The 15,634-nt window shown below is 37.4% G+C and overlaps 1 protein-coding gene across 1 annotated transcript in view; it reads right to left on the bottom strand.

Moving 5' to 3' along the window:
* DIAPH2 (diaphanous related formin 2) overlaps nucleotides 1-15,634 on the bottom strand; it is a 2,325,141-nt gene that overhangs the window by 1,203,490 nt on the left and 1,106,017 nt on the right. Inside the window, 1 exon segment of the mRNA XM_053699395.1 lies at nucleotides 4,057-4,158. Coding sequence (XP_053555370.1) covers nucleotides 4,057-4,158 — 102 coding nt within the window.

Genomic DNA, 15,634 nt, shown 5'->3' with positions numbered 1-15,634 from the left:
AGGGCAGCTTCATAGTGAAGCCTGATGCTCGGAAGACCCAGTCCTCCAGCGAGGACTGGACGCTGCATCAAGGAGGCTGCAATGCGGAGCCTCTTCCCATTCCATACGTTCCGATTGATCACTGCTTGGAATTTATTAAGCAGCAGAAGTGGGACCTTTATCGGCAAGCATCTAAAAAGATACGTTAAATTATGAAGCTGCATCATTTTGACCGCAGCGATTCTCCCAAATCAGGAGATTTCATTGTATCTCCTGGAACACAGGTCCCTTTGGAGTTGGGATAGAAGGGCATTAAAATTTTTAGATAAAACTATTCCAATATCATGAGAGAGGAACACCCCTAAGTGTTTTAGGCCTAATATAGACCATTGGAATTTATATTTCCTCCTAAGGGAGTGCAATGATGATTCAGGTAAGTTTAGGGGATAGGCTTCTGTTTTCCAAGATTTAGCTTGTAATAGGAAATACTTCCAAACCTGTTCAGGAGGTCAAATAGTGCGGGGAGAGAATTTTCCGGATCCATGATAAAAAGCATCAAATCATCAGCATAGAGAGCTAATTTCTGAGGTGTGTCATGTAGGATCAGTCCCCTGATTTGAGTTGAGCTCCTTATTGCCGCTGCGAGCGGTTCGATGGCAAGGGCAAACAGGAGGGCGGACAAGGGGCAACCTTGTCTCGTCCCATTTCTGATATGCACTACTCCTGAACAGAAGTCCAGGCCTCTCACCCTCGCCGTGGGGCAAGAATAAAGAGATCCCACTGCCGTGAGAAAGGCTTCCATAAGGCCGAATGCTGTAGGAGCGGAGAACATGTAGTGCCTTTTCAGCATCCATTGACAGGGCGAGAATGGGGGATCCCCATATCCGCAGCCTCAATGATGATCGACACCTACAGAAATTTCAGACGTAACTTGCCCTCAGTGAAGGCAGAGTTATAAAATCTGGTGAGGATAGGGATCAGTTGCAAGGAAAAAGTTTTGTAGAATAAGGCGATAAACCCATCCGGACCTGGGGAAAGAGCCCCTGTTTTTAATAGTATTTTTAAAAACCAGACTTTCATTTATCAAAGTTTACCTTCACTTTAAGCCTAGGAAATATGCAGCAAACCTATGGCACAAGTGCCCAACAAATTTGCTGAAAATCCCCCACTGCGTTCCTAGCTTGGTTTCACTGGCTGTAAGTATAAGTTACCCAAATGTTAAACTACTTAATACATAATATCTATTAAAAGCGGACTAAAAAATATATTACATAATTATCTCTATCTAAAACAGAATATATTTTATCTATTTTACACTTGTTCAGCTCACCATAATAAGTGCTCTATGAGCTTTCACCAATCAGCTTCTCACTTTGCTTTACTGTGATCTTGTTTGATTTCACCATAATCTCACAAGATTTCATAGTAAACTTCCTTAAATGTAGGCGGGACAAAAAGTGAGTTTGAGGGCAATGTTTCTGTAATAAATGTATTTCTTTTTTGAATCCATCATATAAGCTTTAATTATTAATATATATAGTGGATTTATTAGAAAAATATATTATTTTTTTTGTCCCTCCCTCAATAATTTTTTAGAGGATTATCACCATTTTGGCTACACAGGCTATAAAATGTGTGCTGCCTTTGTACTATGGAAATTAAATAGCAAAAACAGATGCGCATCCCAGACTTTAGGTCCATGTTCAACACAAAAACAGTTGTGCTTGCAATCGGCATATCAGGGGTTATTATTTACAATCACCTAGATTACGAGTTTTGCGTTCGTGTTTTAACGCTGAAAAAATTGCCATTTCAGCGTTAAAACCGGACTGCAGCCATTACGAGTCTTGTCGCTATAGCTGTACTGCAAGCATTTAGCCTGTAACGCAAAAATGACGTTTTTGCATGGGATTTATGTAGCGTTGCCATTATGAGTTTTGCGGTGAGGCTAAAAAGCTTGCGTTACAGTCTATACCGACACGATCTGTTCCGCAATCTGAGACCAGTAGTTATGAGTTTTGCGCCACAAAACTGTTACACAAAACTCATAACTAAAGTGTTACAAAGTATACTAACACCCATAAACTACCTATTAACCCCTAAACGGAGACCCTCCTGCATGGCAAACACTATAATAAAGTTATTAACCCCTATTCCCCCGCACCCCAACATCGCCCACACTATAATAAAGGTATTAACCCCTATTCCACCACTCCCCGACATCGCCGCCACTAAATAAAGTTATTAACCCCTAAACCTCTGGCCTACTACATCACTGCCACTAAATAAACCTATTAACCCCTAAACCGCCAGCCCCCTACATCGCAAGAAACTAAATTAAACTATTAACCCCTAAACCTATGCCCACGGTTATTATATGCTTTTTAATTAATAAAGAGTTTTAATTGAGCCGTTCTGGAGTTTTTCCCTTCCTCTTGTTTATGTTAGGGTTTAAACGTAACTTTTTTTTCCCAATAGACATCAATGGGGTTGCGTTACGAAGCTTTTCATTCCGCAATCGCAGGTGTTAGGTTTTTTTCTAACACGCTCTCCCCATTGATGTCTATGTGGAAAGTGTGCATGAGCACGTCAAAGCAGTGCTTGGATTTTGTGCGGTATGGAGCACAAGGCGGCTTTTCTAAAACTTGTAATGGCAGCGCTATGAAGTGTGAAATAATGCAACATTTGTTGCATTCGTTTCGCACCCTCTATAGCGCAAAACTTGTAATCTAGGTAATTGTGAATTTAAATTAAAGGGACACTCAAGTCAAAATGAAACTTTAATGATTCAAATAGAGCATGCAATTTTAAGCAGCATTCTCATGTTCTTCCATTAACAAAATGTGCACAGTCTTTTTATATTTACACTTTTTTAGTTACCAGCTCCTACTGAGCATGTGCAAGAATTCACAGACTATACATATATGCATTTGTGATTGGCTGATTGATGTCACATGGTACAGGAAGAGTGAAACTAGACATAACTTTTAAAACAGATGCAGTCTGAAATTTCTGTTTATCTGAACTCTGAAAGTTTCTATGTGAACTGTGAAAGTTTAATTAGGACTTTAATTTCCATTTAATGTCCCTTTTAATACTTGCCTGAGTTCCGTCCCTTAGGACTGAAGCTGAAAACTTTAGTGCTGAAGGTTATAATGCTTTGAATTTACTGTTTTCCTTATTCTCTAAGAAGGATTCATTAAATATTCACTAAAGGTGTATGCTGCTTTAGCAAACACAGCTTACAGATGGCGGCAAGCTGGGTTAGAAATAGAAATATATGTCAGAAGAAGCAAAAACAAAAAAAAAGGCCTAAAAAGTATTTACACCTAAATATAAACTACAAAATAGTTTCACTTAAAATAATTTAAAGCAGAGAAAGTTAAAGACTTCTAAGTAAGATGCTTCTAATTTCACATCACTCATCCAGACACAAGTCAGTAAAGTCTTATTACCTTGCCATTATTTTTTCTTGTATTTTTATTTTAATTAAAAGAATGGGAAAGTCAAAATTAAACTTGCATGATTCGGATAGAGCGTGTCATTTTAACCCCTTAAGGACCAGCGACGTACCCTGTATGTCGCTGGCCTTTTTTTGGGACTTGATTGTTTTAAAGCGCGGTCTTGCCACCAGCGTTGAGACTGCTCTATTCCACAAAGCCTGCTGGAGGGAGGGCATTAATAGCGTTTTCTTGCTAGACTTGTGCTATTATGTCCTCAAAAACCCCTTAACGACCAGTGATATACAGGGTACATTGTGGTCATTAAGGGGTTAAGGCACTTTTAAATTTGCTTCTATTTTCAAATTTGCTTTGTTCTTTTGGTATGTTTTGTTATTCTACACTAGTGGGAGCTAGCTTATGATTGGTGCCTGCACATGTGTCTCTTGTGATTGGCTAAATAAATGTGTTCAGCCAGATGCCAGTAGTGCAATGCTGTTTCTTCAGCAAAGGTTAACAAGAGAGGTTTTTTTTTTTAAACTCTATGTTTCTATGTAGAAAGTGTATGTGCTCGCTATAATTGTTTATTTTTGTATATATTACCTACAATCTTGTTACCACATAGTTTCATACTTACACAGATTCTGAGCGGTTTTACTATCCAGAACTCTCAGCTCTTTGACTTTCTTCTTTGTTTGTGCAGGCTTTTTCTCTACTTCTTCTTCTATTGCTTTCTTAGCTGCAAAACATAAGAACATGTTTTTGAAAAACAACAAATTGAGCATATCGCTAAATATTCTAAAGGCAGAAAGATCACATTTGTAAAGGTCAGATAATTTATAAGCTAAGGATTAATGGGACAGCACTATTGTGTTCCAGACATATTCTAGTCTTCTGATCTTACTTTTTCGCTACTGATCATAATATAGACAAGGATGTTAAACGGTTGTTTGTACACAATGCTACTGCAATCTGATGAAACATTGAGAGCCATTCATACAGAAATAAAAAGACATAAAAGACTTTTAGGTTATAATATAAAGTATTTTTAAAAAATGCAATATATTTTTATTATTGATTTTGACGATTTTCCTGTAAGTAAACTAAAATTGTGAGTTTCCCATTTCTGAGAATTGGAAGTTCACATAACAGACATCACATGATTCACTCTGCGGTATATCATTGTCCCTAATTGGTCTAAGCAGCGATAATAAGATACATACTGCAAAATAAGTTTTTATAACAAAATGACAACAGCAATATATTATTATTATTATTACCTATTTAAAAAGCACTAATGTTTTACATAGCAAGTGCAAATTAGCTTCTCTGAATAAGGTTAAGTGTTGGGCAGGAGTTTGGTCATTGAAAAACAATTGCAGCAAACATTGTGTTAATGTATTCAGAAAGTCTTCACTCTTGGTTACATTTTCCTTTTATATAAGGCAACTGAGAATTCTAATTTTAATGTGTTTTATGTCGTTTTAAAAGATTGCTGGAAGAGATGCAGAGAATCATAGTTATAAATAAGAGTCACAACCTGCAAAACGAGCAGGTGGCACACAGGGTGATTACAGATTTGTGTGACCTAGGACAGTAAGCTCCAAAGGTCATATGTAAAGTAAAGGCTATCACTATAAAATGGTTCAAGGAGCATTCATTCATGATGTTTGCTAAGGTCTTTAAGCAGGCAGTAAATTAAAGCACTGCAGGTAATTCTTGAAATGTTTTATTTGATCTAACAAAACAGCAAAACTAAAAGTATGTATTTTTATTCTCACTCTATGGGGCCTATTTATCAAGCCGTCAACTTACTTGCATTCGACGGCACCAATACGCTCACCTAGAATTGCCTAACTTCGCTGCCGCGGACCTGAATACGCTCTCCAAAGTTACCAAAAAAGCTGTCAAAAAGCAGCGCACCAAGTACGGGGCGATGAGCAGCGAACTGTTGTTAACTAACAGTCGTCGATCTCGCTGCTCTTTGGCTTTTTCCCAGCTTTATTGGTATATTGTCACTAAGCACCCACACTATACTAAACTGTTAAACCCCTATCCCGCCGCTCCCGGACCCCGCCGCAACTAAATAAACTTATTAACCCCTAAACCGCCACTCCCGGAGCCCATCACCACTCTAATAAACGTATTAACCCCTTTTCCTCGGCTACCGGAGCCCACCGCCACCTACATTATACTAATCCACCTACATAAAGTTATTAACCCCTATCCTGCCGCTCCCGGAGCCCACCACAACTAAATAAATTTATTAACCCCTAAACTGCCAGCCCCCCACATCGCCATAAACTAAATTAACCTATTAAACCCTAAACCTAACAACTCGCTAACTTTATATTAAATATTAACTCATCCCTATCTTATAATAAAGTTAAACTTACCTTTAAAATTACATTAAACTATATTAAACTATTAATTAATCTACCCTAACTATTATAATAAAATTACATTAAACTATTAATTAACCTACCGTATTATAATAAAAATACATTAAACTATATTAAATTAATGATTAATACAACCTAACTTTTAAACTAAAATTACATTAAACTATATTAAAATAAAAAATAATCTAACCTAACTTTTATACTAAAATTACATAAAACTACAAATTAAATTAAATATATTATATATTTAAACACCTAACCCTGCTCAAATTTAAATCTACACTACAAAATTACAAAGTTACAAAAAACTAAGTTACAAAAAAATAACAAACACTAAGTTACACAAAAAAATAAACACTAAGTTACAAAAAATAAAAAATAAATTATCAAAGCTTTAAACTAATTACACCTAATCTAAGGGCCCTATGAAAATAAAAAAGCCCCCCCAAAATAAAAAAACCCTAGCCTACAATAAACTACTAATGGCCCTTAAAAGGGCCTTTTGCGGGGTATTGCCCCAAAGTAATCAGCTCTTTTACCTGTAAAAAAAAAATATAAATACCCCCCAACAGTAAAACCCACCACCCACACAACCAACCCCCCAAATAAAAAGCTATCTAAAAAAAACCTAAGCTCCCCATTGCAGTGAAAAGAGCATTTGGATGGGCATTGCCATTAAAAGGGCAGTTAGCTCTTTTACAGCCCAAACCCTAATCTAAAAATAAAACCCACCCAATAAACCCTTAAAAAATCCTAACACTAACCCCTGAAGATCGACTTACAGTTTTGAAGATCCAACATCCATCCTCCAAGAAGCCGGGAGAAGTCTTCATCGATGCGGCAAGAAGTCCTCCAAGAAGCCGGCTGAAGTCTTCATCCAAGCCCGCAGAAGTCTTCACCCAGACAGCATCTTCTATCTTCATCCATCCGGCGCTGAGCGGGTCCATCTTCAAGACATCCGAAGCAGAGCATCCTCTTCTTCCGACGGACTAACGACGAATGAAGGTTCCTTTAAATGACATCATCCAAGATGGCGTCCCTTAGATTCCGATTGGCTGATAGAATTCTATCAGCCAATCGGAATTAAGGTAGAAAAAATCCTATTGGCTGTTGCAATCAACCAATAGGATTGAGCTCGCATTCTATTGGCTATTCCAATCAGCCAATAAAATGCAAGCTCAATCCTATTGGCTGATTGGATCAGCCAATAGGATTGAAGTTCAATCCTATTGGCTGATTGCAACAGCCAATAGGATTTTTTCAACCTTAAATCCAATCGACTGATTGTCAGGGTGCCAAGAATCAGACTGAGATGAGAAGTGCAAAAATAATCACACCTTTATTAATAGCAAAAAATAATAAAAAGTCTACAAGTCAAATAACAAGCCAGGAATCAAAACCAGAGCTGGTAGTCAGACGAGCCGAGTCAGGAGCCAAAGCGAATAGTCAGACGAGCCGGAATCAGGAACAAGGAAACAGCAGAGTCAGGAAGATGAAGATGGACCCACTCCGTGCCGGATGGATGAAGATAGAAGATGCCATCTGGGTGAAGACTTCTGCGGGCTTGGATGAAGACTTCGGCCGGCTTCTTGGAGGACTTCTTGCCGCTTCAATGAAGATTTCTCCCGGCTTCTTGGAGGATGGATGTCGGATCTTCAAAACTGTAAGTAAATCTTCTGGGGTCAGTGTTAGGATTTTGAAAAGGGTGTATTGGGTGGGTTTTAGTTTTAGATTAGGACTTGGGCCTGCAAAAGAGCTTAATGCCCTGTTAAGGGCAATGCCCATCCAAATGCCCTTTTCAGGGCAACGGGGAGCTTAGTTTTTTTTAGATAGCTTTTTATTTGGGGGTTTGGTTGTGTTGGTGGTGGGCTTTACTGTTGGGGGGTATTTGTATTTTTGTTTACAGGTAAAAGAGCTGATTACTTTGGGGCAATGCCCCGCAAAAGGCCATTTTAATGGTCATTGGTAGTTTATTGTAGGCTAGGTTTTTTTTATTTTGGTGGGGCTTTTTTATTTTCATAGGGCCCTTAGATTAGCTGTAATTAGTTTAAAGCTTTGATAATTTATTTTTTATTTTTTATTTTTTGTAACTTAGTGTTTATTTTTTGTGTAACTTAGGGTTTGTTATTTTTTGTGGATTAATCATTAATTTAATATAGTTTAATGTATTTTTATTATAATAGGGTAGGTTAATTAATAGTTTAATATAGTTTAATTTAAATCTAAAGATAAGTTTAAATTTATTATAAGATAGGGATGAGTTAATATTTAATATAAAGTTAGCGAGTTGTTGTTAGGTTTAGTGGTTAATAGGTTAATTTTGTTTATGACGATGTGGGGGCTGGCGGTTTAGGGGTTAATACATTTATTTAGTTGCGGTGGGCTCCAGGAGCGGCAGGATAGGATAGAATTTACATTTGGAACCTATGTAGTGATGTAAGCATCTTTCTGTGTCGGCCTGAGACCGGCGGATCGTATGTTACATCACAAAATTCTACTTTTGCCGGTCTTTAGGGGAATCAGGCTCGCCACAATTACGCTGTGGAATTCCAGCGTATTTGCGGTTGACGGCTTGATAAATAGGCCTCACTAATTTGACCTGTAAAATAATATAAATATCTTCACGAATTTAAAAACTACTCACTTAATCAATCTTATATGAACCTATCTTTCAATTTAAAAAGGCACAGCAGGTAATTTTATAATAGAGAAAATTAAATTTTGTTTTTGTAATTTAAAGGACCAGTAAATACAGTAGATTTGCATAATCTAAAAAAAAAAAAAAAGAAGAACAGAGGCGCCACCATGGCCTAGTACCACCGACACAAGTTGCAAGATGTCAAATAATACTCACAAAGGTGAAGCACCCAATGGTACTAATGGGGCAGACTGGAACTTCGCAGTGGTCCAGCTCACTGTATAGAAGCAGCAATGGTGTCCGCTCAGAAATCCCTTGGGGAAGCCTTCTTAACACCTGCTTTTTCCTGATACGGACCGTCAATGCCTTTCCCTTTAGGAGAGTTTAGAAGAGAAATGTCTGCCCTAATGAATTACAGCTTGGCACTTTTCCATTACAATGTCTCTTTTGCCCCTTAACCCAAAATGACATATATGTCATATGGTACAAAGCCCATAGTATACATACGTCCTACCATCAGGATACATCAGAAGCTTTATAGGTACAGCCGAGGGCTGCTGTTGAACAGGTTCCATACAGTGAGCTGAACCACTGCGAACTTCCAGCCTGCCCCATTAGCACCATTGGGTGCTTCAACTTTGTGAGTATTATTTGACATCTTGCAATTTTATCATACTGTGTCGGTGGTACTAGGCCATGGTGGCGCGTCTGTTCTTCTTTTTTCTTTAGATCATCACACACCAGGATTTGACCGTCCTCTGACAGAGTGCTGCCGCCTTTTGGATTACATTGGCCTTTTGTGTTCTGCTGGTGTATGATTTTTATATATACACTACTATAATATATATTTGATATTTCATTTTTTTATTTATAGTTTTTATTGTTTATAGATCTAGTATTGGGAAGCGCCGGGCTTGTGTGTACCTAGGTACACCCATACCTAGATTTGCATAATCAACAAATGCATGATAACAAAACAATGCAATAGCACATAGGGGTAGATTTACCAAGCAGCAGATGCTGCAATCTACCTCCGAAGTTTCCGGCTTAAGAAGCAGTGGTCATGAGAGATAGCGGACTGCAATTATCCCAATCTGATATGATCAGGATGAATGACACCCCCGACTGGCTGCGAATGTGCAGAGGGCGGCATTGCACAAGCATTTCACCAGAAATGATTTAGCGATGCAGGGCAGACATAATTCGTTATAGCAAATTATGTCCGTCCGGGGTATGATAAATCTACCCCATAGTCTGAACTTCAAATAAGTAGTAGATTTTCTTCTGACAAATTTCAAAGTTATGTCTATTTCCCCTCCTCTTTTTTCATGTGACAGCCATCAGCCAATAACAAATGCATAGACATATAATCTGTGAAGTCTTGCATATGCTCAGTAGGAGCTGGTGACTCAAAATTGTAAGTATAAAAATACTGTGCACATTTTGTTAATGGAAGTAAATTGGAATGTTGTTTAAAATTGTGTGCTCTATCTGAATCATGAACGTTTAATTTTGACTTGAGTGTCCCTTTAAGTACAGAGCAATCTGAAACTGTACCATATAGAATCTAACAGAAACTAACTGATATGTTTTTCTATATTTATTTCTAGGATAGCACATGCTAGTGTGTACCTGTCAATATCAATTTCTATCTATTTATCAATATCTATCTTTCTATGTATCTATCTATCTATCTATCTATCAATATCTATCTATATCTGCCTATCAATATCTATCTATCTATCTATCTATCTATCTATCTGTCTGTCTGTATATCTCTCTGATATATATATACAGTATATATATATATGTATCTGTCTATCTTTACTTGCATGCAGCTAAACTATATACTATGAGTTAGATTAAACCTCTTTTACCCCACATAAATGAAGCAATGACGATTCCGAAGGCTGCTTATTACTAAACAAATAAGACTTTCTAAAACTGACCACACTGCAATTGAAGCTTTATTATCATTCCAGTGAGCTTTTATGAGAGAGCCGAGCTTCTGGGCTTTTCATCTTATGTGTGTTTACAATTGTTTACAATTAACACTGGCAAATTTTAACAAAGGCCAGAGAATCTTTGCTTTCATTCACCTTTATAAAGTCATAGTGATTTCCTTTGCATAGATTCCAAGCACAGCAATCTCAGATGTATCCAGATGTTCAAGCCTGATAAAACCATGCCTTCAGGGTGCCTTAAGATACAGAACAGGCTTCATCGTGCAGTGTTTTTCTGCTTACAAAGCTTGAATGTGAGATTTATTTCTATGTTAAGTGATTGTAAGAGTGCTAGGAACATATATTAAGTACTTTTCTTAAGGCGAAACACAAATTCGGGGAATTGTACATTTGCAGTAGCAGAACAGTCTAATGGCAGCTGACAAACCTCTTTTGTAATCCGCACTAGTGAAGATGATAAAGGAGGGGGAGTACTATTAAAAATGAATGTTCTTAGGACGACGGTCGGAAACCACACATTGCTCCTACAGCAACTGAATTGCCCAAGAAAAATTCAATGATGCTATCTGTGCCTCTCTATTGTCATTATTGAGATCGTTAATCTTAAAAAAAAGCAGATGAATGCCTTCAGTACAGACATGAATCAAGCTGAGAAGATATTTCAGTGGTTTGTTTAAAGCAGCAGTGGTAACTATGCAGCAACTGTAGAAAAAAAGGGTTAACATGAATCAAATTAAATACCTATGCTAATTATATCATAAAGAAATATGGATATACTGCAATTTTTTTTCATTTTATTTTTTTACTGTCTTGTGCAAACCTCCCTAAATGAATTGTCATTACCAGGGAATATGTGGTAGAGAGGAGTCTGGGAGATATGGAGTCTGTACTGTCCTGGGGAGGAGTTTGGCTTGTCTTTGAGAGGAGTCCCGGTATCCCTAACTAGACCTCTCTACTGTCCTGGGTGGAGGCTGTGTGGTTTAGGGAAATTAGTTTGTAATGTCCTGGTGAGGAGTTGGATGGACCTGGGGCTGAGTCTGTATTATAAATGGGTGAGTTTTGCATTGTCTTGGGTCTGTTTGGCCTGGGGAAGGAGTATATACAGTCTTGATGAGGAGTCTGTACTGTTGAAGGAAGAGTCTGTATGGTCTTGGTGAAGAGTCTTGGTTGTCTAAAACAGGATAAAGTTTGGATGTCTTGGGCAGGGTTTGGATGTCCCTTGGAGAGATGCAGGTGGTCTCTTTGAAAAAAATCTGGGACATAAATAGAGGGAGGAGAGACCAGAGCGTTCTCACATTCAGCAAATTATAGAATTCAAGTGTAGCTCAAGTTAAATCAATGTAACAACTCTTTTTAGAGTTGAATTTTGACAATTTCAGATTAATCTAACAAGATAGAGAAAAGTGTTACAGCTCTAAATTATTAGCTTTGAACTTTGTTACATTCTGATGAAAACAGAGCCATGAACGCTTAATGCATGGCAAATCTAGCAAGGAAACTGGCATATATTGGTAAAAGAGTGCTGATGTGTTGATTTATTATAGTTCCCACCATATGTATTTTCTATAATGAGCTGCGATAGTGGGGCCTATCTATCAAGCTCTGAATGGAGCTTGATGCCTCGTGTTTCTGGCGAGCCTTCAGACTCGCCAGAAACAGCAGTTATCAAGCAGCGGTCACAAAGACCGCTGCTCCATAGCCTGTCCACCTGCTCTGAGCAGGCGGACAGACATCGCCACAATTCAACCAGATAGAGTACGATCGGGTTGATTGACACCCCCTTCTGGCGGCCGATTGGCCGCGAGTCAGCAAGGGGCAGCGTTGCACCAGCAGCTCTTGTGAGCTGCTGGTGCAATGATGAATACGGAGAGCGTATTGCTCTCCGCATTCAGCGAGGTCTGGCGGACCTGATATATGATAAATATAGGCCAGTGTGTCATTTTCAAAAGTCAGTTTTGTGAATCAACACATAAGATTAGAAACCATATACAATTATTTAAAGTCCTGCAGGTGAGTTAAAGAGCATGAAATTAAACCGAATTTAACCAAAATGTGTTTGTTTTATTCAACTTTTTTTTTGCAGATTATGCATTTTCTAAGGATGGAGAGATTTTTGAGTTGCAACTTTCATGATTCAGATAGAGCATGCAATTTTAAACAACTTTCCAATTTACTTCTGTTAACAAATTTGTTTCATTCTCCTGGTATCTTTTATTGAAGGGTAAAACTAGGTAGGCTCATAAGAGCTCAGGAGTGTGCACGTGTCTTTAGTACACTATGGCAGCAGTGTTTTCAACATTATTTGTGGCTTTGTTATACAATGTTGCAAAACACTGCTGCCATAGAGTATTAAAGCTCTTATGAGCCTACCTAGTTTTATTCTTCAATAAAAGATACCAAGAGAACGATACACATTTGATAACATAAGTAAATTTTAAAGTTGTTTAAAATTGCATGCTCATCTGAATCATGATAGTTTAATTTTAACTTTACTTTCCCTTTAATAAATATGATTCATGGAAAACATATAAATTTAGTAAACTGGGCCTTTCAGGAAAAGCATTCCTTTGCTCTATGTCTCATTTCATATCTCTAGGTAACCTGAGAGAAAAATTATACTATATTGATATCCTACAACAGAAAATATTCATATTATTTTCACCATCGGTTGCAATCAATTGCATGTTGTTAGAGATGCAATCTCACTCACAGACTCATTTTTCATGTGTCATAACTCAGCTATTGTTAGGAAGCCCTGGGTTCTGATTTCTGCATGATGACGTCCAATCAATTCTTCATTGGCATTAGGTCCGCAGTGTGTGACCAGGCATTATTAATAATCACTTTGGCTGGTTCTAAACAAACCCGTGGGTGCAAAGCTTATTGGAAACAAATAATTTGCTTGAGGTTTTCCTTGGCGTGGTTGTGTAATGATACAAGAACAGGAATATTTTAGAGGCCACAAAAATGATTAGTATATTGTTGACAGCTACTCAAATAGCCAACTTATTTGTAATGTTTTTGTTTAAAGGGAATTAAATGTCAATACATTCTCATACATCTAAAAGAGAACTATTTAAAGACTAAAAAGTTGGATTTAAAAAAAGTAGTTTAAGATAAACCTTTGTATTTTGATTTTAAACTAAGATGGGGTGTATATTTGTAACCACAGCTCTACTGAGGGATAGAAGCTTATTGGCTGATAAGGGAGACTCCTAAAGTTTCTATTGGTGGATTGCCACCCATTCCACAAGTAATTGAATAAAACATATATTAAAATATGTTATTTTACCTGCAATAAGTTCCCTTACATTTTTTAAGCTGTTTATCTTGCTATGAAGGGCCCTGGATGTCATTGTTGTAAAGAGGAGACGCCTACATTACAATATAATTCTCAAAATATCTCCAAAGTTTTTGCATGACCTTGTGGTAATCCATTAATCCATTATCCATTAACAACCAACTAATCACCCTACACTTCTCCCCTAATTGTTGCATCTTCTATGATATCTGGTCCACTCAGATCAAAGATTCAAATTCATTGGGAGTTTTTTTTAAATGAATTTGTTCACCTCCCTCTGATTATCTGACACATCTTTCTTTAGAGTCCTGAATCACATGCAGATAGATGACAGATAGGAATAAAAAATGTCAGCAATAATGCCCATATCATCAGACTTAAAGGACCAGTCAACATTGTAGATTTGCATAATCAACAAATGCAAGAAAACAAGACAATGCAATAGCACTTGGTCTGAACTTCAAATGAGTAGTAGATTTTTTTTCTGACAATTTTAAAAGTTATGTCTTTTTCCACTCCCTCTGTACCATGTGACAGCCATCAGCCATTCACAAATGCATACACGTACCATGTGACAGCAATCAGCCATTCACAAATGCATACACACTTATTCTTGCACATGTTCAGTAGGAGCTGGTGACTCAAAAAGTTTAAATATAAAAAGACTGTGCACATTTTGTTAATGGAAGTAAATTGGAAAGTTGTTTAAAATTGCTGCTCTATCTGAATAATGAAAGTTTAATTTTGATTGAGTGTCCCTTTAAATAAACGTGTTCTAACATCCCAGAATTCTGTTATTGTGATAGTTCTCAGTCCTGCATTACTTATTTCCCCTTTTGTTTCAAGAATTTGTATACCCTAGAAATCTGAGTTCTTAAAGTGATGTTAAGCAATTTGTTTAATTGTTGTAATAAAAAAAGCACTAAGCAGTTGCTTATACTTAATATAAATCATTGCAATATGTATTATTCATCTATTTCAATGGATTTTACCTTTTATTTATTTTTCACACTACATTTGTGCAGTGTCCATTACTTCCTACCACAGCCCTACATGGAAGAGTGGGGCTCTGCAAGAAGGTTTATCTTAGCCTGATGTCATAGAACTTCTAGGCTGGTTTATTATAAAATGAATATACTAAATTACAGGGAGTCAGATTTGTTCATGCTCAGAACTGACAGAATAAAACTTAGATATTAAAAAAATCTCCACTCTTATCACACCGGGGGCAGGGCTACACTGAGAATGTTTAAGTGCTAATTTTGCAAGAAAACAAGTAAGTTGTTTGCTGGGTTATTTTTTTTTTTACATAATCTGTTGCTTTTAATGATTTGATTTAATATATTTTTCTTTACCAAATTAGCACAATTTAAGCACTGTTTGATATCCCTTTAAAGTTTCCTTCACACTCTTGCTTTTACATTTGCCAATAATTGCTTGCCAAGGCTTCAACTTAACCCCTTCATGCCGGAAGCAAATGTTTAATATTTGCTTGAAAAAATAAATCATGAGATTGTCGGTGATCGTGTGATTTCAAGGCCGTGATCAAAAGGGGACTGCCTACGCTGCTATGCATGCTCCCAGGTCCAATTTTTAATTCCCGGAAAGGAGGATGCTGCATGAAGCCATATAAGGTAGGACATTCCATGCCGTCCTAACAGCGTTAAAGCCCTGCACTGTTAGGACACCATCCTAACGGCGTTAAAGCCCTGCACTGTTAAGACACCATCCTAACGGTGTGATGGGGTTCAGTTTGATAGACTCAGCCTCTAACTCACAAATTACTATACTCTCTAAAAACTATACTCCCCATTCTTGTTTACCAAGACAGTATATGAATCACCTTTTCAAACCTACCACCACAACTAATCTCATACATGGTGTAGCAGGATAGCATTCATCCTTCAGTG

Source organism: Bombina bombina, chromosome 1 (genome assembly GCF_027579735.1).
Source record: "Bombina bombina isolate aBomBom1 chromosome 1, aBomBom1.pri, whole genome shotgun sequence".
Lineage (NCBI taxonomy): Eukaryota > Metazoa > Chordata > Amphibia > Anura > Bombinatoridae > Bombina > Bombina bombina.
The sequence above is the reverse complement of the archived record's forward strand: the minus strand, read 5'-3'. Positions and strand labels throughout refer to the sequence as shown.